Genomic DNA, 15,043 nt, shown 5'->3' on the forward strand with positions numbered 1-15,043 from the left:
ACTGGTAAGAGTCTGTTCCAGTGGTAGGGCCTGACTCAGGAGTATGGCAGTAGGAGAGAGTTTGGAAAAGGAAAACAGTCAAGGAGGAGCTTTTGGAGGGTACCGGTGTTTTCTCCTCTTTGAAACAGAAAGGGAAAGACAGTAAGGAAGGATAAAGACATAGAATACTGGTACTGGGTAGCTGGTCTTGCACCTCTGCTTTCACACTGAACTTGGTGAGAGGCTGTGCTGAGGGGGCACAGGATGAGGCTGGCAGCAAAGCAAGGTGGAAGGTGTGGGGGGTGAGGTGGAGTCGCCTCTGCGTGAGGTGACTACGGGAAAAGATTGCCAGTTGGCATGGAGGGAGCCCCTGTGGCTGGGTGTTTCCTTGTGAAGTAACTTCTGTCTGTGTCTCTCAAGTGCCCATCGACCACTCTGACCTGGTGGCTGACCTTCTGAAAGAGCTGTCCAACCACAATGAGCGGGTGGAGGAGCGGAAGGGTGCCCTGCTGGAGCTGCTCAAGATCACACGGGAAGACAGCCTGGGTGTCTGGGAGGAGCACTTCAAGACCATCCTGCTCCTGCTGCTGGAGACCCTCGGAGACAAAGATGTAGGCGCCGATTCGGCCTTACATTGCCAAATGGGGTCTCAGTGTCCTTTCCTTGCCGGGGTTAGCTGCAGCTTTACCTTCTGGATTGCACTTACTATTTGTGCCAAAACATTTATTTGTTCATTTTTCACATTATTTTCTGAGCACTTATTAGTAAGGCAATGTTTTTTATTAGTGACAGGACTCATCTTGACTTATGTGCAGATTCTGTCTGTAAGTGGATTTGTAGTAGGTGAGGGAAACATGTTCTTGTGTCTCGTTACTTTGACTCAGAATTTCTTAAAACTTCATTAGCGTAGCATGTGTTCTTTTAGGATGCAGTTTATTCCATGGGAGTTTCATTTTTGTTTCATGTGTAATTGAGAAAGAGAAGTCCATTTTTTAAAAGACCCATTAAATGCTGCATTCCATGAAATTCCATATTGGTTCACCTACACATACCTTAACAGTTCTTAATTGGTCAAGTGACAAGTTCCAGAAGCATGACTCTTGTGTTACTAATTTTAAAATTAAAAAGCCCTCTTCACCCTGGGACATTTGAATATGACACACTAGGTGTTTGTGACACGCCAGGTCTGCAGTCTACACTTGGCACTTAGTAGGGGGAGTAATGTAATCAAAGTCCTGCCTTATCCCATCTGTGGGGCTGGTCCCTCATGTGCAGACAGGAATAACTGTTGGGAATTGCCAGAATTAAATTCTAAAAAAAAAATCTCTCTCTACATTAGCTCTGTGTAGGCTAGCAGAAACAAAAATACAGTACATGGGGTGAAAAGCTAGAGGGGTAGGACTGAGAGGATTGCCAGGAAGCTAAAACAGTGCATGGTGACAGGCTGTGCCTAGGGTCACAGTGCTGGTGACTAATGGCAGAGGTTGAGGAGAAGGCTGGTGAATGCCACAGCAACTCAAATGCTTTCTGGTACTTAGGATTAATAGTTTGGTTTAGGGATATGTAAAGATAGAAGAATGGTAATAAAAGATCTGTATTAATTTTTCTTAAAAAAAAGTATTGGCTGGCTCTGTCGGAAAATAAAATGATGTCATATAGAGGGCAGGTGTACATGATGTATTAGTGTGTGAACTGTACAGATGAGTGACAAAGAATCAGGATGTACTTTCTGGCTCTGTTTGGTGTAAACTCCATTCTCTTTCATTGAGATTAGGAGTATGTTTGGAATGGCTTTCCTCCAGATGCATGATCGGGACTTAAATAACCTGAGGCCTGTGCAAATCCTGTGATCTCATCACACAGAAGGTCAGAAATAATGACAGGTCTTCAGCTGTCCGTAGAGAGTTACCGGCCATGTTGATGAAATGTTTAAATGCTTTGTACTATCCTTTGGTACATTTTACAGAAGGATAATTTGTATACTGGCACCTCAGGAAATCCCAGAATCCCAGATTGATAAGGAACTTAGTTGTATCATACCCATTGGGTTTGTAGTGCAGGACTCATTTAAGAAGCCTTTGTTGGGTCCCTCTTAGGTGTGGGGTCTTGGGAATGTCACGTAAGACACAGTGTCTGCACTCTTGGAGCTGACTGTCTGGAGAACTGGTGTCAAGTAAACTGTGTGGTCTGCGTAGAGGGATCTGCAAGATGCAGGGAACCCTGAATGGGGCACCTGGCCTTGCTGGGTCCTGCTGGCTGGTGTGTCTAGTTAAGTGCTGTGCATTGTGTGGTGATGTCTTCATTTCTTCTCGTACTACAGCATTCAATTCGAGCATTAGCTTTGAGAGTTTTACGGGAAATTTTGAGAAACCAGCCAGCAAGATTTAAAAACTACGCTGAACTGACCATCATGAAGACTCTGGAAGCCCACAAAGACTCCCATAAGGAGGTGAGCCAGCCATTTGGCAAGGGGTGCTGAACAGACAGGTCTGGGATACAGTTAGGGTGTGGGGAGAGAAGAGTGGGAATCTGCATACAAGCTTTAAAAAAAAGAGTCCCTGCCTTTGAGCTCAGCCCATGTCATAATGAAGAGTTCCCATTGCTGTCATTGCGGCTGCATGGCAGTGCAGTTCTAGGGCCAGTGCCATTTGTTAGGTTCTTGCTTCCTTTCCCTCTGTCCAGCAGGCTTGGCCTGTCCTTGAGGGGTTTCCCATGTCCAGGTGTACCATTACGTGGTAGAAAGGAGGGGTCTGCAACTTCCTTCTGGCAATCAGCCTCTGGCAGTCTAGTGTGGGAAATGGAGAACAGCTTTGGAATCACAGACATCCAAGTCCTGGAAACAACACTTTCTTGCTCCAGATCCATGGACAAATTATTTCACCTTGTGAGCCTCAGTTTTCCTTGTTTGTAACATAGAGATGGATATTCTCACAAAGTTCCTCATGATAATTAATGAGATGACCATGACCAGGGCTGGTTCTGGCCAACAGTAGAAACCATGTTTTCTTGGTCTCCCTCCCTCCCCTTCCCTTTCCCCTTCCCCTTCAGTGTGCTTCTCTCTGCAAGATGAGGCTGTGTGGAGGCAGCCCTGCCACACCCCTTCTGCTTGTTCCTGAACATTTAAAATGCTAGCAGACTGTCCCTGTAGCTCCTGGGCACCAGGACCTTGGCTGCCTGTTGGAGAGCAGGCAGAATGTGTCTGTGCCCTGCATACATGCTGCAGACAGTGGACTCATGAAGCACTCGGCCAGTTGTTTGTTGAACTCTTCAGCACTCTGGCTCATCAGTCCTTTGAGTAGCTAGAGGCCTCCAGAGAGTGGGGAAGGTGGCTGGTGCTGTCCTAAATAAAAATTATTTCAGTAACACCCTTCAGTAAGAGGCACTGTGGAAAACAGAATCGTGTATTTAGAACTTCAGAAAACTTAACGTAACAAACAGCGGGTTTGACCCCAGAGTGAGGCATAACTCCTTGCTCAGTTCATTTTCTTGGCTCATCTGTGACTCTCTTGTGAGCATGCTCATGGATTGAGGGGATTGCAATTAGAGCAATTCTTGTCTCTAGAAAAAGAATCAGACCCTACATTGTAGTTTTCCTCTTTGGCGGTTGTGTCGCTGCTTAAACAGTGACTGGTTTGACCTCCTTAGATCCCCACCACAGTTGTAGCTCAGCAAGGGCAATAGTCTTGTCCTCTGACTGGGCACCTCTCCACCTACTAGTCCTTGCACAGCACAGAGCACATAGGTGGGTGATAGATGTGTTTTCAAACTCGTAATTTGTGTTGCTGAAATCTGGTTTGGTTGCCTGATGGTGATACTCTCTCATGTTTGAACATAACACTTTCTGTTTACAGTAACTCATTTTTAAAATGTGAGGACCAAATGAGCTAATATGATCAACATCTTGATTCCTAGGTGAGGAAGGAGGGTCTTAGAGGAACCATATGTATAGCAATACTGGCAGAACCAAGATGTGAACCAGGTCCCGTGTCTCTTATAAGGGGCACCTGGCCTGTGCTGATTATTTTTTTCTTTTAACCATAATAGCTTCTTCTTAATGAGAATACATAATCAATAAATGAAGTAAAATCGGTGTTCTGTTACATATAGATGATATCAGTTGTTTTCCTGGGGGAGGACATACTTAGAGTGGGGCATTAAGGTGCAAATATAAGCCATCAGCGATGTTTTGGGAGTTACTGACTATCTAGTTGGAAGATGTCTGTCTGTAAAGTGGGCAGCCCTGATCAATAAAATTTTGACAGTGGACCCTAAGAAGTATAAGTTAATGGAATTAGTAATCTATTTGCTTTTTACTATTTTCTTGAGACCTTGTTTTTTCCCTTCAAAATGAGAAATTTAGGAGAAAAATTTCTTAGGTATGCTGTTCAAGAGAAAAGAGCAGAAAGTATCTCCTGCTTAAAATAAACTTAGCAGCACTGAGTTGACTTGGAATTTCTATAACCTGAGGGTCCCCATGCTGCTGTCACTGATTACCTGGTAAAGCAGGTGGAGGAGACGTTGTATTCTGAGAGGAGTGCCTGTCTTGGCAGGCCTTCCCTACTTTACATACTTTGAAACTCACCTTGACTTGGTGCCCTTGTAGTTTCCTTATGAAACTTCACTCTGTCACTTTGCCAGAAACTAAGTCAGGCACCTGTATATTTAGGTTTTAGGTTTGATTTTTGTCTTTCTTTTTCTTCTCCTTTAAAATTATTCTAGTCTTTCTCTTACATTAACCAATTTGTCTCTATTCCTTGTTTCTGTTTTTTAGAGCAAGAGTTAGATGCACAGAAAGTTTGTACTGTAGCCATCTTGTTGGCATATTAACATTGCACATAATTTTCTCTAGTCATTACATTTTCTTATCATTATATTCAGTACGTATGACGCCAAACATTTATTGGAAAAGATCCAAAATGTTTCCAGACCCAGTTACTCTATTAGTGATACAAAGGCATAGTCTATTTCCCTGCCTTATTAGTGCTTCCAAAGTGTGGACATCTCAGAGTGAACTGTCTTGGAACTTCTTTCTCATAAGAAGCTAGTTGGTTTTATATTTCCAGACAAAAACCAGGCTTCAGCAGGAGATGGGGTGGGGTACGTGAGACCCAGCAGGTTAACCCAAGGCTGCTGTGAGAGACCATGGCATCAAGTGTCCTCCCCTTGCCAGCTGTGACAGTTACCACACCAACATGCACACTATAGCTCTGGCTGTGGAACTGCAGCAGTGAAGGGCAACTTCTTGAAATGCAATTTCTGCAAACTGAAATTTGTCATAAAAAACTATTACAGAAGAAGGGTAAGGTAGTACTGATGATAAGATGGCTTATTTTCTCATCCTATAAACAAGGGTCTCCTTTACCAGGTCCTTTTAAAAGGAGGTATGCAGGCAGAACATTTTTCTTATACACTGAAAATATACCAGGTACTAAATTTGTTTCCAACACTATCCATCCTGCGTTAAGGTGTTCTATAGTAAGCAAGATAGATGGAGGATTTAAATACGAATTTATGTTTTTTATTTTAAAAGTTGCTATTTTTCAGCTTAGACATGTTTTCATAGTCCCTATTGGAATAAATAAACCTCTTTCATTATCTAACTCCTTTTATTCTTTTTAGTGAATAAATGTTACTATTGAATTTCAGTGCCTCATTAATGAAGTTACTCTGGTTTACAGTAGTGTTAGCATTTAGCAAATGTCTTAAAGGGCTGAGGCCTTTTAAAATCTTGAGCCCCTTTGTCTTTTAAGGTAATTCCATTAATTTGAACTCTTCTCATTTTGGAATGTGTAACCTGTTTGTTGGGGCTGGTTCAGATTACAAGATTTAATAAGAGAATTGGTACTAAGAATAGGTTCTGGGGTGAATGTAAGGTCCAGCATCTGCTGCTCTCCAGCTCTCCTGTCAGCTCTCAGCATCTTTATAGAACTCTGTATAAACAGGACTGTTGTGAAAATCAAAGTATAACATTGTGGAAATAGGCTTTTTAAATTGTCATTTGCTACACAAAACTGTTCTCAGACATCCTTGTCTATTTCAGAAGCTCCAATTTCTCAGTAAACAGTTGGTATGCTAATTATAAATCATTTAATACACATCTAATGCAAAAATAGTTGTTGTTCCCAGGCACTGTGTCTTGCATATATAGTACCCACAATGTTGAAGTTCTCAGTAAATGTTCTGTTTAAACTTGAAAGAAGCCCCAACTCTAATTCTTGAAGATATTTCATAATTGAGACTGTTTGATCATTAGACTTAGCTCTTTCTGAACTTTGCCACATTGATGAATATTCAGTTACATTTGCCTATTAAAAGAGGAAAATGTTAGCATCATTTTATGTCACTATACTGGATCACCAAACATCTCTTGCCACACAGAAAAGTCTTGGTGTTTAAGGCAGCAGAATCCAGCTTCAGGTGTTTGGGTGGTTTGGCTTGTTTTGGGAATTTTGATTCTTAGATAAATATAAAAAGACCATTATTATATCTACAGGGGTTTTTTAAATCATTTCTAGTAAATTTTATATTTTATGACCTCAAGGAATTAAAAGAGCAAAATCAGGCCAAAGTTGTTTTAAAGAGAAAAGAGAACTTCCTGGGATTAGCTGTCTGCCTTCTGCTTCACCCGGCAGGTGTGGTATGTTTTATGCAGTTCTTTTGACAAATATCGGGGCCAGAGAAAGGCAGTAAGTAGTGTGCTGGAGAAGCATGTTCTCAAGCTGGTGGTGTGTTTCCAATACCAGTTAAAATCAGTAGCTGACCCTATCTTTACCAGACCCACTGTGCTCAGGAATGGCCCTTAGAATCCTCTCAGGGCAGCAGCCTGGGGTGTCCATGGGTTCTGGAGAACAATACACTGCTTGGACGTGGAGAACTTACTGCACCTCTCAGGACCTTGGGTCTTCCTTATCAGTTAGCCCAGATAGTGTCTCATCCAGCTTCAAGATGATGGAAGTTGCTATTGAGTAACAAACCTAAATCCTCACAGATTCTAAATCTCCAGTGTTCCATGAGCCCAGCCTTGGAACATGACCACAAGCCATATTTCCTTTGTTTTTTGCTTTTTAATAAAAAGACAAAACCAAAAACCTATATAGCTTGATTGAGAGGTTCCAAGTTGCTGAGCCAGCAGTCTGACGCTAATAGCACAAACTCTGGTAAATATTTTATTATTGGGGAAGGAGGGGCTGCAGTCTTCAGGGAGCTTATGGTTTAGTTAAGGTTAAAGCAAAAAAACCAACGTATGGTTCAAAGTGAAGTGCACCAGGAGTTCAGAGTGGGCTGGAATAGTCAAGGAAGAGTGCCTGAGGGAGGCAGAACGTGAGCTTGGCTAAGGAGCATGTGGGGAGAGAACTCCAGCTGGGAGCCATGGCAGCGTGGCTGTGGCCATGGCCAAGGGAGGGGGGAGGGAATGAGGGAATGCAGGCTTGGAAGACACACCTGGGTGGAATTTGCTGAACCCAGACTACAGGAGTCCTTGCCCTTTCTGTGACCATCACGTTCTCCACGTCAAGTGGGGATAAAGTTCCCACCTGGGAGGCTTATTGTAAAGTGCCAAGCACAGTTTCTAGTTCTGAATGGCTGCTCCTTCTGTTATCCAGGGGTAGGCAGAGTAGTTCCTCATCACTGATGAACTGACCCTCCTAGGACCCAGATGTGACTTCTGTTAGCCCCTGTAAGCTTCAGAAAGAGCTATTGTTTAATGTCAGACTTTAAAGTTTGAAGATCTGGGTTCACATGCGGCTTTTGCCAGTTCACCGGCTGTGTGACTGTGGACAATTCACAGTTGCTCTCCGGATGCCCTTGTATGCCCTACCCTGTTGGGCTAACGTCAAAGTCAAGTGAGGTATTGCTGAAAATGGAAGCTGTTGTCCTTCTTATCCTCTCATCCCATTTCAAGTCCATGTTGGTACTCTACTGTAAATCCCAGAATTTATGTCTGTGCCAATGTGGGACGTTGGTCATTTTCCCCTAGTGTACTGGTGGACACTAAAACTGTGCCTATCCAATCTTTGTAGGTTCATTCCAGCAGTTCCCAGAAGGTGGCACCAACATTTTCCTTAGTTTCCAAATGACTGAGGAGCTCAACCCTGGAGACTCCTGCCAAGCACTCTTTGATTCCAGCCACCGTTGTTTCTGGATGTTTGCTTTTTATTTTTACTCCACCAGTTATTCTGATGTATCTGTGACAGAATCGATCAAACTTTGAACTTAAAACATTCAGCCCAAATTTTGAAAACAACTGTGCTCTGAGAGAAAGAAAGCTTATCTTTAAGAAAACATCCATCAGTATTCTGAGTAATGATCCCATTTTTTAAAAAGCTAGACATGAAAATTATGCTTTTCCTAGCTAGACACTATTATTTCACTAACTTTGAGAGGGAAGAATTCTTGTTTCTAACTAGACTGTAGCAAAATCAGCCACAGTTGCAACAGTTTCAATCACTTCAAGGTGGATTGTAATCCAAAAGTCTACTTGATCCTGCTGTCTTTGAATATATGCCCCCCCCCACACCTTTTTAAATCCTCACCATTTCTGTCCACCTTGTCTGCTAAGCAGTATTGTCCTCCTTTCTTTCTGTTGCCCGTGTTTACTTTTGCTCTCTGTTTGCTTACATTTATAATCTTTGCTTCTTATGTTACACAGAACACAGGGGCAAAACCTAAAGTTCACCCTGATTCAGGCAGCCCGCCAAAGCCAGAGGCTTGGCATGTGGAAAGAAGTCCAGAACACCGCCCTGCCTTGCCAAAACCAGCGTCTGCGTTGGGAAACTTTCTCTAACCCCAGTGAGAGAGAGAGCCTCAAACTACCTGTCCTAATGTGCAGCTTCTCACATTTTATTTTCAGATATTTTTAGGAAACCCTTCCACCCCCATGTTAGATACACGAGTAAATGCTTCATGCGGGTAACATCTACAATTCCTGGAGTTTTATAAAAGAAAGTTCTCCTTGGGTTTGGATTTCAGCTTAGCAGATCTGAAACAGTGTGTTTTTCCAGCAGCTCACTCTGGGGTAATTCACTTGAACATGAATGGCAGTAGGTGGGAGATGGGGAGGAAAGAAGGAAAACCTCATGATTGAGTTCTCACCATGAACCTGGCCAGTTTTGCCTTGTCTCATTAATCCTTGTTGCATCCCTGAGGGATGCTGGGAGGTTTTTAGCTTGCTACTTTAAAAACTGAAACATGGCCTGCTGGGACTTGAATCCCATTCTGTCTCCAAAACCCATGTTTTTCCACCCATTGAGCTGCTTCCCACCTCCCAGTGTACATCAGTGTTTTCTAGCTTACATATACCTATGAAATCATCCAGTGTTTTTTGATCATTTCATTTTTTTTTCCCCAAGTTTAAAGACTAAGGTCCATAAGTCCCTCAGCTTTCTGACCAATATGTTACAATATTTGTGTGCAGTAATTTCCTATAGTAGAAAGCCAGTGGTTTCAGAGCGTGGTGGTCTTATTGCTGGCCCAGCTTAGAAAAGAGAGGGACTATCTCCCTCTTGCACTTTCACCATCTGCTTAGCTATGTGTAACTCAACCACATAGATGTACAGCCACACACTTGGCTGTCCCAAGTACACTGTGGACATAGAGCAGTCTTAGGGACCTGTGTGAACTGAGGAGGAAGGAAAACATCTTAGGTAATTCCTTGCCTGATGGAGCTCTTCTAAGAAACGTGCCACCCCTCTTCAAACAACTGATTACTGGGAAAAAATTAACCTAAAGTCACTTTTTCAAAGAACTAGTCTGTTGCTTTTCCAGTATGTCACCTAGAATAGGACTCTCTGGGCCTTGTACGGTTGATTTCCCCAAAGCCCAAGTTGGTCATTTGTAGGTATCTTGCCTTCTTGTTTTCTGTGCTTGCTCCTTGTTTAGAAAATGTAACTGCAAGTCAGTGTGGCATGACCCAGGGGTGGCTTGTCATGGGCATTTTTTAAAATACACAGTATGTGGCATTAGTTTGACAGGTATTTATTGAGTGCCTAGTGTATATGGGACATTGTGCCGGACACAGGGGATAGAAAGATGGCCGAGATGGGATCTTGCCTTCAGGGAACTTTTAGTTTAGTGAGAGAGAGGGTATCGGCACAATGTTTACATGCAGTGTGATACAGTGTGCACATGAGCCTTCCTAGGGGTTCCGTTGAAGTGAGTGAGTCCTGAAGGATGACTCGGCCCAGCCAGGAGAAGAACACGGGTGAGTAAAGGGACTGGACAGGGCACAGAGGTGGCTGGGCAGGGTGTGGGCTAGGTGAGGGCAGGGCAAGGAAGTGCACCACGCAGGCAGGCAGGAGCCGGGCCTCTCTGAAGAACTTGGGCAGTCATCAGATTAGCATCTTAGAGATGATTGGAGAGGACACACCCGTCTTGATGTTGGCACTAGTCCCCAGGGAAGGAGCTGGCTTACCCGAGTTTCCTGCTCTCAGAACATTTGGTGTGGTGGATGGTCCTCTATGGAGACTCATGGGGCAGAGCCCAGGAGCTCCCAGCTTAGCTGCTTTGCCTCTTGTCACACTTCTGCAGCCAGGCTCCTCTTCTGCTGCCATTCCTCCACCAAGACCTAGCTTATAGCCCTCATGTGTATTGTAGCTAGAATGTGCCAGGCTACTTTGTATGTTATCTCTCTCAATCCAGATAACTGTGAAAGTAGTTCGTTTTAAATCCCCAATTTAGAGTTTAAGAAAATTGAGGGTCAGACCAAGTAAATTTCTTGCCAATGGATTGAACTGAGGTTTAGCTGCTGCAGTGCTTTCAGAGGCTGAGAATGTGCTCATCCAACTCTGGCAGCTGCCTTTCTTGGGGTGAAAGGTTAAAGGTCACAAACACATACCAAGGCCAAATAGCACTCTGCTTTCAGGATACCTTTGTGGAAAAAGCTACACTTTGCAGGATGTTGAGTTGGCAGAGAAGAAAAAAATCACAGTGGGGTTCCTTTAAATAGTTTCATTCCCATACGTTTATAAGGTGGAATGAGACGCCATCAGTGTTGCGACTAAGTTAATACTTTCTGATGAGGGAAGGCCTGCTCGCCTATCTCCAGGTGCCGGGGAAGGCCGTGCCTGCTGCCTGGCAGAAGCAGGGGTGGGCTGGCTGTGCACAGCTGAGGGCCCTTGAGTTGGAAGAAGCTCCACAGAACACCAGAGAAGCCTCCTGCAGACATCAGTTCTACTTCCCATCCCTCACCAGCCTTCTCTTGTCTCATCCTGGCAGACTGCAGGAAGCCCATCAGGTGGCAGTCCCTTCCTGGGCCTCTGCACCCTCACCCTGCCCCGCACCACAAGAGTACAGCCCGCTCCTTCTCACCTCTGTGGCCTGAGCTTGGTTGGTGCTGGGTGAACACACACATGCACGCACACACACACACACAGCACAAACAGAAAGCATGAGGAGAGATGTGAGGAAATAACAACCAAGGCTTCTAGGTTTTTAAAAATCTTCCGAGCTGCTTGAGAATAGGATATGACTTCTAAAATAAGATTACCTCTCTATAGTGCTCTGTGCTCTAGCCTGACCTTTCACGTACATAGTAAGCCAGACAAATCTTGGGTGTTCTCGACACCTGTTTTCTGACATGTACACAGTATTTACTCTCGAACCTTACTGTTCCAGGTCTCCATTTTGGCTCTCGAAGGGATTAATACAGAATAGGCCCCACAGGTGTGTGTGTCGTGTCCACTAGAGTGTGGGCCAGGTGGTGCCGGGAGCAGTGATCTTATTTCATGAAACTTCTAGCCTTTGGTCAGTACCACAGGGAGATAGCTGGCCCTCCCAGGGAAAGTTCAGAAGGCCTCCAGCAAGAAAGAAAGGTGATTTTCAGAATTCAGGGAGGTAGGGCTTCTTTGAACAGAGACATCTCAGGCAGACAGGAGGATGAAGTTCAGTTCATCAGTAAGTACTACACTCCTGGTGAATGCCCATCCTTGCTGGGTAGTAAACAAATGTTCTAGTTCCCACCTGTTCGGTAAGAAGAAACATATGGGGCCGAGCCCGTGGCGCACTTGGTAGAGTGCTGCGCTGGGAGCGCGGCAACGCTCCCGCCGCGGGTTCGGATCCTATATAAGAATGACTGGTGCACTCACTGGCTGAGTGCCGGTCACGAAAAAACGAAAAAAAAAAAAAAAAAGAAGAAACATATGAAAATGTCACCAAGAATACAAAGCAGTCTACATGTAGTGCCATGTTAGTTTCACAGCAGAAGAAACCGGAGTTGAAAGCATCATCAGTCTGATGGTCAGGGAGGGGCAGTGGCACATGTGTCAGCCACATTTGAGGGACAATGAGTTTTCTAGTTCAGCAGAGGGGAGTTTATGAAAACAGTGGGAGATAAGCAAAAACAATAATGATTGTTATAATGATTGTAATAACATTAGCTAACACCACGGAGCACCCACCCTCTGCAGGCGGTGGATCTAGTTCAGGAAGGTGTGCGAGAGGCTGCCGGCTTCTCAAGTGCAGCACCTGCCACCTCTCACCTGGAACCAGTCCTGGACTGCTGACTCCCTGGCCTCAAAAAGATGGTTCAAGTAGATCTTTATGAAGGCAGTTTCATTGCTAGGATGGTTAATATAATTTTTCATTCTAAAAAGAATAAAGAGGAAAATAGAGTTACCCATAATCTCACTACCTTAATATAAGGACTGTTAACCTTTTATACGTTCTTCCAAGTTTTTTATAGTGATAAGTGCCAGATGTTGGGCATGAGTAGCCACAGCCTGTATAGAGCTTCACAGTAAAAAACCCACCATTAGCAGAGGAGCCAGCCCTCAGTGTGTCATTGGTTCCCTTTGCCCTTCGCCAGAGCAGAGCCAATACAGGGATGGGAGTTACACTCCCCACATGAGCCCTATTCACAGGGCACTGTAGCCCCGGGCTGAAGGTAAGGCTGCGCCTGTTCTGGAGCCATGCTGGGGATCCCTGAGGTCTGCCCTGCCTGGGGGGCTGGGGGTCAGTGCCTCTGTCAGGTCCCCAAAGTGACCCAAAGCATTACATGTGAACTCCAAGCCCATGTCTGTGCCTGTCCACCATAGGGCTCTGATGGCCTCTCTGTGGGCCTCTCCCATGTTCTCTGGCTCATGTGGACTGACTCCTCCACCCCCTTCTCCATGCCCACGACTGGAAGTAGCTTTCCAGATGTTCCATGTGCTGTTTTCATTGGTCAGTCTTCACCTAAATCACAAGGGCCATGGTGACGAAGCCTTGGGCTGGTAGCCTTTGTCTTGTTGAGCAAAGATAGAACTGAGTTATTTTGAGTAGCAGAACACAACGCAGAGAGGAGTCTGGGTGGAGTGACTTGTCCGGGGCTGGCAGAAGAAAAGGATTAGATTTTCATTGTGTTTTATAAGTACATACTCATTAATAGCCTGGTATCTTTGTTTATATATCATTTATATAACATATGTGCCGTTAACTGTAGTATCATCTACTGAGTGTCTTCTGTATCTTGACTTTGTGAGATGTCCCCATTTTACAGGTGAAGAGGTGGGGCTTTAGCTCTTGGCAGTTGTGTGGCTGGGACTTGCTTCCAGCACTCTCAGCCTGAGGCCCAGGCTCTTTCTACCACACCTTCTGCTGTGCCCTTTCTTCCTCGCTGGCTTTTTCATTTAGCTTCTGTCTTTATTACAGCAGGGTCTTCTGTTGCCCTCCAGAGGTCACAGGCTGCTCCTCTGGCCATGAGCCAGTCGTTTCACGTACTTCCTTAAAAGTGCAAGGTGAGAGGGTATCATGAGCACAGAATCCTAGAAAAGCAACTTTACACAGGAGACTTCTCAGGAAAACACTTTCAGAGGCTTCTCCCTGAGCATTCCCGACTGCTTTACAACTAGGCCCTTCCCAGAAAACCTCAGTATTGCAGTCACTCTGATTTCCTTTCAGGCTTCTCTCCAGTTATTCCACCTGTGGATGTCCCATGAGCCATTGGAAAGCATTTATACTTTCAGGTCCTAATCTTCCAGGACAGAGATTCTCAAATTTTAGAGCACATGAGAGTTGCCCAAGTGCTTATCAGCACAGCTTGCTGGGCACCACCTTCAGTCAGGGTCCAGCTGTAGGCAGCAGGCCTGGGGGTAGGCCTGAGAAGTTGAGTTTCCAACAAGTTTCCAGGGATCTGCCGCTGCCAGGGGGACCATGCTTGGGAAACCACTCTTCTGAAGTTTTGCCCAGAATCCTCCATACCTGCCATTCCACATCCCCCACTTCCCTTTAAGTGAGGTCATTGTCACTTGGCCCCTGAAATGAGGCAGAAGTGGTGTTTGGTCTTTCTCCTTGTGTGGCACGTAGAGCTCACTCTTTGGGGGAACTGGCCATTTCAGGTGGTGAGAGCTGCTGAGGAGGCCGCATCCACACTGGCCAGTTCCATCCACCCGGAGCAGTGCATCAAAGTGCTCTGCCCCATCATCCAGACAGCTGACTACCCCATCAACCTCGCTGCCATCAAGATGCAGACCAAAGTCGTTGAGAGGATCGCCAAGGAGTCCTTGCTGCAGCTCCTTGCTGACATCATCCCAGGCTTGCTGCAGGTAGGCCCCTCATGGTAGCAGGGCAGCTGCTGGTCTTCGTGGGGCTGAGGCTGGCAATGGTGGCTGCTTAACCCAAGGTAATGTGGCGGTTTTGCACACCTCTTGCACTGGCAGGGGCAGATAGGAAAGATGAGACGATGACCCACGTGTTGGGACGTGTGAAGCTATGTGGCAGGGACATGTCCCAGCCTTCTCTGCTGTCTTCTGGTCTACTCTCTTCTGAATACAACAGGAAGGCTTTCCTGGCAGCTAGAACTGTGGTTCACAGAGCAAACTTTCTGTTGACTATAAACATATTTAGGTTTTTTTTTTTTTTTTTTTTTTTTGGTTTATTTCTTCAACAAAGCCTTATTCTTTATTTCTTGCACACCTCCTGGCAGGATGGGCCATGGAGTATGGATGAAAGAATGGCCCTTGCCATTGTGTGTGTGTGTCTTGTGTACCCAGCAGATCTTATGGGGACACTTCTGAGCCCAAGGCATTGAGTTAGACTCTGGCAGAGAAAAGCTGTGTTCCCCTGTATGGCACCCTCAGGGGTTTTCTACCTA

The 15,043-nt window shown here is 45.1% G+C and overlaps 1 protein-coding gene across 27 annotated transcripts in view; it reads left to right on the forward strand.

Moving 5' to 3' along the window:
- CLASP1 (cytoplasmic linker associated protein 1) overlaps nt 1-15,043 on the forward strand; it is a 277,667-nt gene that overhangs the window by 251,819 nt on the left and 10,805 nt on the right. For all 27 annotated transcript variants that reach the window (XM_063079348.1, XM_063079329.1, XM_063079319.1 and 24 more), the window contains 3 exons: nt 400-590; nt 2,300-2,428; nt 14,289-14,495. In XM_063079348.1, the coding sequence (XP_062935418.1) occupies nt 400-590; nt 2,300-2,428; nt 14,289-14,495 (527 nt within the window). The remainder of the gene's footprint in view (nt 1-399; nt 591-2,299; nt 2,429-14,288; nt 14,496-15,043) is intronic.

This window comes from Cynocephalus volans, chromosome 1, assembly GCF_027409185.1.
Source record: "Cynocephalus volans isolate mCynVol1 chromosome 1, mCynVol1.pri, whole genome shotgun sequence".
In the NCBI taxonomy this organism is placed as follows: domain Eukaryota; kingdom Metazoa; phylum Chordata; class Mammalia; order Dermoptera; family Cynocephalidae; genus Cynocephalus; species Cynocephalus volans.